At 36.0% G+C, this 8,790-nt stretch overlaps 1 protein-coding gene across 2 annotated transcripts; it reads right to left on the bottom strand.

The window, feature by feature from the left end:
- Positions 1-216: 216 nt before the first annotated feature.
- On the bottom strand, positions 217-6,072 carry LOC104224989 (uncharacterized). 2 transcript variants are annotated; one of them, XM_009776734.2, is made up of 5 exons: positions 5,939-6,072; positions 5,464-5,569; positions 3,709-3,941; positions 2,818-3,526; positions 217-2,670 (listed from the first exon to the last, which is right to left on the bottom strand). In XM_009776734.2, exons 3-5 carry the CDS (start codon positions 3,937-3,939, stop codon positions 506-508), a joined length of 3,105 nt encoding a protein of 1,034 aa, XP_009775036.1. In that variant the 5' UTR covers positions 3,940-3,941; positions 5,464-5,569; positions 5,939-6,072; the 3' UTR covers positions 217-505. The 2 variants fall into 2 exon arrangements, with proteins under 2 accessions (XP_009775036.1, XP_009775034.1); XM_009776732.2 differs by having other exon boundaries at positions 5,464-6,072.
- Positions 6,073-8,790: the final 2,718 nt, after the last annotated feature.

Consider the following 8,790-nt stretch of genomic DNA (forward strand, 5'->3'; position numbering starts at 1 on the left):
CGTGTGCGTCTGGGAGCAACACTTTCCTAATCAAAAGATAGGAGAGCAACCCTTCTCCCAAAGTTATGGGGTCATTTTACCAGTCGAATATACGACTAAAAGTGATTAACATCGCCTCTTCAGAAATTGGTGCGAAATCGACGCACTCATTTAGTCATGCGTCCATTGTCGCAAAGAAATAGTGAATTCAGTGTCACTTCTATGGTTCCACTTACCTAAAATTCTGACTTTTATCTCTAATAACATCCACAGAGATTTTTTGAAACACAGTCAAAAGATGCATTTGCAGATGCTGTATGATCCAGAAGACATTATGAATACAGAATCAGTAACCCAATGGACATCACATAATGATGGTGTCCTAAATTATGGGCTACAAGGACATGTACAAGGACTCCATATCTAGCAACTTCACACCTGAAAATTCATAAACAAACTCACCTAATCTGTTTTACCTCATCTCTATTAATCAAGAAGTTGATAAATTACAGACTCATTCACATAGTTAAGTTAATGTAACAGCAGGAGGATGACCTACAGGGCATCTTTGCCTCCTTGGGCGTCTAATCGTCTTGCCCCACCCTGTTAGACTTTTGTCCTCCAAACTTAGAGGAGGGGTTATTGGGGACGACACAGTGGCGGGGGCGGTTTCAATCACCATCCTCCGCCTTCCTCGTTTACCGCTGCCATTCCTTCTCATGGATCCTGAGTTCCAAGAATGGCCCATAGCTTTCATCAACTCTCCGAATGTCTGAATGTCTTCGGTCACCTCGTGCCTTGACAATGAAGTCAGTCCAGGAAGGATATCCCTTTGAAAGTCCCTCCGCTGCCTTCCCCACCTTCCGTTTCCTCTTCGGGTTCGCTTTTTTAGTGAAGTGGCTCCTGCATCTTCCACTGGTTGGACTTCAGGAACAAAAGGCTTGGGTAAGTAGTCTTGTTCCTTAGTCTCTTCTAGTTGCAGTGTCACTGCCTCAAAGTAATCCATCTTTGCAGTAGTAGTAGTAGTAGGTGCAACAATCATAGCATCCTTGGCTATTATTTCTTTAGACTTGCTCGTGAATTCATTGTCGAAAGAAAAGACTACGTCAACAAACCAACCTAGGGATCCCAGTGGATCATCAGATGGATCGCTGGAACTTTCGTCAATAAAATTGAACTGACTGGACGATGAAATGGATACTATTGCTTCAGCTGCGTTCCTGATCACTTCATCCTGTGTTTTGTCAAGTTTGGGCTCCAGCAACTGCAAAGATGCATCATTTTGTTTGTCCTTCTCTCCAGACAAATGATCTTCTTCAGTTTCCAGAACAGGAAGAGCTTCCAGATCTATCTCGATGACAGTCCTCACGTTCACATTATTGCTTTCAACAAAGAATGAATCTTCATCTTCAGTAATACATGAGTTCAAATCGAAGGAATTTCTGATAATGGTAGCTTTTGTCTCCATCACTGTCTCAGCAACAACTGGTTCAGTGGAAGCCTGTTTCTCGGGCTCAACCACAGAAAGGTCACAAGCTATGTTAATGTCAATCACCATATTCCTCCGTTCATGTCTTCTATTTTCTCCACCAGGTGAGGAATGAAGAGTAGCAGAAGTGGAAACAAACAAAGATGACTCATTTTTAGAAGCACATGGAATTTCAGGAATTGGAACCCCCAGAATTTTCCTTATACTTCGGGTTTCCCCCAGCTCCTTTCTGGCCTTCATGTTGCAATCTTCTAGAGTTGGTATGACGTTCTGCGCATAGGAGACATTGCTGAGATTTTTTGATGGACCACTTTCGCAGATAGGTGAATTTGTGTAGGCTTGGATGAAGCCAGAGTCGGCTGAGTTTCCACCTTTCATGGTATTCGAACTCACATTTCTGAAACTTGGCTTAGCTTTAAGCCATGGAAACACTGGTATACAATCTTGAGGCTCTCTTTTTGCCTCAACCAACTCAAGATCTCTCCTGGAAAGTTCCTCATCTAGTGAACTCTTTGATAGTACATTCAAATCGAAACCTTTGTCGGACGTCAAGTCCATATTATTGGAGCTAATAAGATATTTCTCACACCTATTAATAGGGGAGCACTCAGATGTCAAGTTGTCACCCTTGTTATGCTTCCGAGAATCAAAATCAACAGATAAGAAAAGGGGTGAGTCTTTGGGCCCCGATGAGGACCCATGGTGAAATCCATTCCTGATGGAGAGATCAGTAGCCAAACCTAGATTTGACGTAGACCTTCCATTGATATGCCGCTTGTCTCCAAAAATTGCATTGCTCTGAGGTGACTGTGGACTCTTGCTGACCATGGCAGATGAGTTAAATGACGGGTTTGTATGCCCTGATGATAGCCTTATGCCACTTGGTTTACCCCAAGAAGAGAGTGTGTGTGACCATGAATTGGTAAATTCTGAGGAATTAGAGAAAGGATATGGACTAACCGTATGAGAAGTGACAAATGGTTTCCCATATGTATAGTTGGACTTCTCATGATATCTGTGAAAGGTCTCTAAACTATGCACTGTTCTCTCCCTCCAAAGGTCATCCCTGATACGATGAGGTGATTGAACCCCAGGAGTTAGACAGGCTTTGTCAAGCATTACTTGTGCCGGGTGGCAAGGTGTAGGTAACTTGTTTTGTGCAAAACTATGAGGTAGTGGAGCCAAGCTACCTTTAACATTACCTGCAAAAGGAAGGAAACACCTGACATACCATCACGAAAATCCAATAAAGAAGGAAATTTTAATGTGCAAGCAACCAAGTCAAGATTAGGCGCATACAACCAAAACTCTGGCCGTTGTATATACAATGTTTCACAGGTATTATTTACCTGTCTCATATGTAGAAGAGTACCGATCTCTCTCTTTGCCTTTACTACCAAATGCTGGATTTGATTTAGCACAAGCATTTAGATCAACAGGTGATGGAGTTACTTCTTCAAGCTGAGCTGGTTCATTGAGATCAGCTAACCTTACCAAGGTTCTCAAACATGAATTGGATGCTGAAGCATCTCTTTTATCACTCTTGGTACCAGCATCAACACCAGGAAAAAATTTTGTACTGTTGTCTCGGTCAGCTGTATCATTTCTATTATCACAAGATCTTGGACAGAACGATCCTTCATTATCTCGCAACTGCTCATCAGCTTCATCTGTTTCTATGTAATCATCAGCTGGAAGTTGAAGATCAAACAACTTTTTCCGCACTTTTGAGGGCCTAGCGTCAGAAACTTCACATGTATTTGAAGAGCAACTATTTTGTATTTGAGATCGACCAGACTGTACATCGTTCACCTTTGAAGAACTCAAGGGAGAATTTAGAATTTCAGTACCAGATATAGATGGTCTAGCATAGCTTGAATTTGCTACGGGGAAGCTGGTGATTTGGCATTTCCAAGCATCTTTAGGTGGAAGATGGGATCCGAGAAGGCTTGATGAAGATGATGGCTCCATTGATGTCCAAAGTTTATGCAATTCTGTCCGTTTAATTTCATACATCATGTCCCGCTGGGTTCTGTAAAGGCGATGAAGTTCCAAAACCTACAAACAAAGATTTACATAAGTAAACTTTGCAGCAATACTGGAAAAAATGTGTAAAAAGGGACAAACTACTTCTGTAGACAGTAGATATATGCAAGAGGACCAGTATAAAACGAGATTAAAAGCTTATAACTTCCTCAATTTGACAGAAAATTAACGGTGACAACTAGATATAGAATTACCTGATTCTTGAATGTTTCCTCGTGTTCAAGTATTTTCTGCTTTAGAACATCTTTATCGTATCCAGGATCTTCATCTATCGTAATCCTTGATATGAAACCATTACAGTATTGCGCATTTGTGTAGATTTTCTCTCCATAATGTAGGGGCCATCCATTGTTTGAATCCTCACTAAGGTAGCTCATGGAGTTATAATCTGGTAAGTAGCTTTTGCAATGCACTTGTGTTTCCATTCCTGCCGACAGTAGGAATCAAATCATATAAATAAAACCAAACAGTATTTTCTAACTATGAAATTCAAAGCTTAAATTTTGAAGTTCCTTTCTTTTTATTTTCAATTTTCTCGAATATAAGTCCAAGTTAGCGAACTGACGGGAAGAGTAAGACAGCAACGCTGATTGGCTGAATGCACAATATCTGCAAGTACTACTTCGCACTAAACATCATGACATCATTGGCACAATCCACATTTAAATCTCACATAGTTTAAGTGCCAAAATCTACATAACAGATTTGCATTTTGAACTTATTGTACTTCCTCTGAAGAAAAACTTTCGGAATCTCCCTGAAGAAATTCGATGAACATGAGAAGACCGATCGCAAAGCTCCCCTCTCAAGGAAGAATGTTTCTGCTTCAAGTGTATCTTTCAAGCATTAAAATACAACTTTTCACATTACATTAGTCTCCCATTCTTTGTCGAGATTCTCATATGAGCGAATATGGAGATGATAAACTGATGATGCCTGGTAAGAACATGCAAGAAGGAGACTTAATGGTGTGTCTACCGAGAAAACTTGCATTACCGAAACCCGAAAAATATGGATATTCCGTATAATTACATTTTGTACTGTTCTGTCACCAAACAAACGGGAAAAACAGGAACGTTTTTCTCCACAAAGGCCAAGTTATACTTCATAATCGCATAAACTGTTTATGATCACACTCTGTACATGGTTTTACGTTGACCAGCACCATTTCTAAGAGTCAGTCGTTCCATATAGAACCAACCCAATAGTCCAGCACACTGCACTGGAATCACCTAGAATAATCTAGATTTACCAACCAACAACATTTCAATCCAACTCTTCAATTATTGCTAATTCATAATCTGGTAATGAAGACAGGCAATCTTGCACTAGTCAACGTAGTTGGAAGGTTACAAAAATAGTACATAAAAGCTGGTGTACTATGAATAAAGCCACCGAGTTTGTAGCGATCAAATTAACCAAAAAAGGACCAATGTAAGCGCTTCTACAAATAACATGTCAACATTAACTGATGCAATTTAAATCCTTCGACCAAAACTAAGAATTAGAAGGCATTATATATTGTCAATTCCCGATTAATTTAGACTGACAAACCAACTAATATTCAGAGGTGTCAGCCAAAACTTGGTGATTAACACTACTTAATGAATTAAACAAGTAAAGTTGCAATAATTTCCCCTTGGAAGTGTCAATGAAGGGGAATTTGTACAAGAACAGAAGCTACAAATATCTCAATCGCTTCTCAAATCCAAGAACTTAACCAAATCTATAAATAACTAGACTACTTCACATGGTAGGGAAAATGCATAAAACCAGAATGACAGAAACCACAAATTTAGAACCCCAAAAGCTGTTACCTTTAATTATAAACGTGAATAAATTAACATAATGATTAACTGAAAATGCAAAAGCAAATATAGAACATAAGATATCATCTGGTTCTGGGTGTGAAAATCAAATATGAATAAATCTGAAAAATAAGATTTTACCTCAGACCCACATCTTTGAGCCACTTCTCCTTAATACCCCTTCGTGGATTATTATACCATCTCAAGAATCATGGAGAATTTGTAGTACCAAACTGAGACTAAGGCACTAAGCCAAAAAAAGAAGAAAAAACAAAAGCAGAAAAAAATAATAAGACAAACTAAGAAAGAGTAATACTTAATTATTACTTAAAACTATGTAATAACTATAAGGAAAAAACAAAGAGGTTAGTTTGGTAACACCATTGAAGAAGCTGAGATCCTAATAAAACTGAACAAAAGATTAGAGCATTCGATCTTATGTGGGGCCACACAAACAGTCTCACTGAATGAAATGTTCTTTTAGACAGAGAAAGAGAAAGTAAGTGTTGTGTGTGTGTTGGGGGGGGGGGGGGGTTTCTAAATGTATAGTACTAGTAATATATTCTGTATATAGAGAGAGAGAGAGAGATCCCAGATAAGAAATCTATCTCACGACCTTCTAAGAACAACAGTGACATGAAATTTGTCAACATCTGTTCTCTTTGCATTCTCTGCTTTCTTTTTCTCTTCACCTCTCTCTCTCTAGATTTGAGGAAAGGAAAGAAATGAGTATTTCTGTAGATTCTCTCCACCTTCCTTGCTATTTGTACAGATATTAATGAAAATTAATATACCCATATTATAACATTGTTTTTCTGCTCTACCCGGGTGTCTAATATCGGCTTTGCGGAATTGAATTAAAAAATTGAAATTGAGGACACATTGATTAATTCATAAATAGTATTCCCTTCATTTATTTTTAATTGCCTATTTTTTATTTTGCATTTCCTTTAAAAAAAATAATTATATTTTTATTCATTATAATGATAGCATTTCAAAAAAAATTGAAAAATAATTTAGGGAATTAGTAGTTAATGATAAGGGTAAAATAAGAAAAGAAGATCATATTTCTCTTGATTTACAAAAATGGATAAGTAAGAATGAAAATATGTTTTTAATATAGTGCACAGGTAAAAGTGAACGGGGAGTAGTCCTTTAGAGTTGTTACCTGGTATATTTCTACGGTTTTAGGACTCAAGTGCTCGACTAATTTGGGTTTATGACTGTTTTGGGATCCTGACTAAATTCATATATTAATCTGAAACCTATGATTAAAGATGAAAATATTGTATTCGTCCCAACACAAACCTTGATGGTTGTTATAACATTGTCCAATTCTATTATTGTTGGCTTTACCTGTGCATTTTGCGTGTGCTAAAGCTCGTGTTTTTTAAAAAAGTTTTTTTTATGTATTTCATGCATCTTAATTTCAAAGAATGAAAGTTAATTATTCTTTAATTTTGTTTGCATTTTCCATTTTAGTTATTGTTTAATTGGTTGACAAGGGGTAGTTCAGTGATTAAGAGACTATATAGTATCAACCCTAATATCACGAGTTTGAACTTTGAACCCTGTTGAATTTTCTTCCTATTAAGAACTATGTTGCAAAATATATTCTCCACTATTGTACAACGACAAAGTAGTCGGGGACGGAGCTAGACGTGTGGAAGGGAGTTAAATCGAACACCCTTCATCCGAAAATCATACAGCGCACATAAGGTTAAATCTTTTTTGATGTACATATATTAAATGTTGAATCTCCAAGGGCGGTTCAACCACATTAGGAGTCTAAAGCCAAAGTTTAATGGAGTCCTTAAACATAAAAAGAAAATTTAAATCTTTTTTAGCTTTGTGAGATGCAAAGTTATTTTTTGTTACAATCGATTTCTTCTAATCATTCTTTTTCAATTAATATTATAGCTAATTCGTTTAATATTTTTTGAAATATTGTTGCTCTTAGGTAAATCTAAATTTTTTAACACTCTTAATTTAGAAAATAAGTCCAAATCGTCAATATTAGAATGACTATTATATTTCAAAAAATATTGAAGAACATACACTTCAAATTGTTTAAATCTATTCTGAAGTGAATTTGGCTTGGTCTACTACATATAAGAAGTAATCAACTTTTAAAAAAAAAAAAATCAAAAGACTTTGTAGTTATTAACATTCTCATCAAAAAATTCCTTTCTATAAATTACACTATTATAATCAAATCGAGTTCTATATTTTAGTGGTAAAAAAATAATTTCTTTTGTTGAGCAAACTAATGAGTAATAAGAACCACCAAAGCAATTAATGTTGTTCAACAACACTAGTTGAGATATTGGCATAACCAACAAAGATGAAAAATGAGAAAGGAACTTAATTTACTTATCATGGTGTCTGCACTCTCCATCTTACCCTATTAATAATAAAATTCAGGTCTAAAGATTTTATACATATAAAGCTCTATATGTTTATGTCTTTCTTAAATTGATCATCTTCTCAATAGAAATAAAACTATAAGCGAATAACTTATTTTTGCTAAAGCAGTGGCCTTATTGGCTTCACCTTAGAGTCGGCCTTGTGAATTTCCTTAGCTTTTTTATATGCTTATTTTTAATTCTTTTAAATTTTTTTAATGAAAATCCTGCTTCCGCCGCCGTAAGTAGGTAGACATATTTTTCAAAAAGTTAATTTGACTTATACAATATACTAGATACAGTGGGGGAGAAATCAGTATTCCTTTCATTTTTCATCTTATAGAAGAGCATACCACGTTACATTTACTATCTTATAAAATTATTTAAATAATATCAAGACATTTTAGTTTAAAGTGAAATGAGGGAGCAGTATTATGTTAATTTCATTGGCTAAATGCATATGCTACTGCTAGAGTTTTATGACAACAGACAAAAAGCAGGACCCACTGACACTGTAGGTTGGATGAGGTTTCTATATAAGAAGAAGATTTTCCCTTTAGTTTTAGGGCTTACAAATATTTGCTAAAATACCCTCCAAATGTTTTTTATTTACAGAAGTGTGGAAGGTAGGATTTGATGCTTCTGAATTTCTGGTATGTGTCTGATTGGATGATACTCTGTTCATTGACAGAGAAAGTATAATAAGTTACATGGGGTACTCATAACTGTACTGTGAATGCCATTAGATAAGTAATGTACCAACGTGGTACTTTTGGCAGCACAAACACATACTCATTTTATTTCATTTCATTTGATGACAGTGTTTAATTTTTTAAAGTTAGTTTGATTTACACATCGACGTTAAAACGTCACAATTTAATGAACTTATATTTTTATAAATCACGAAAGTCTCAAATAATGAGGTTATACAATTTAGGGAAATTTTCATATAAGAACAACTGGACTCCTTACTTTTTAATTTTATAGCACAGATTTCAATTTATAACCAACTAACCCAAAAATAATAGCTAATACTCAATATTCAACTCCAATAGGTTCTCGA

The sequence above is a fragment of the Nicotiana sylvestris genome, chromosome 4, assembly GCF_000393655.2.
Source record: "Nicotiana sylvestris chromosome 4, ASM39365v2, whole genome shotgun sequence".
NCBI classification, from domain to species: Eukaryota; Viridiplantae; Streptophyta; class Magnoliopsida; order Solanales; family Solanaceae; genus Nicotiana; species Nicotiana sylvestris.

What these genes read in the sequence shown, in the direction of transcription:
- LOC104224989 (XM_009776734.2), bottom strand. Translation starts at nt 3,939, where the DNA reads ATGGAAACACAAGTGCATTGCAAAAGCTACTTACCAGATTATAACTCC. An exon ending in AGGAAACATTCAAGAATCAG is followed by an intron (nt 3,527 to 3,708) that starts GTAATTCTATAT and finishes CTTTGTTTGTAG; the next exon opens with GTTTTGGAACTTCATCGCCT. An exon ending in CTCTTCTACATATGAGACAG is followed by an intron (nt 2,671 to 2,817) that starts GTAAATAATACC and finishes TTCCTTTTGCAG; the next exon opens with GTAATGTTAAAGGTAGCTTG.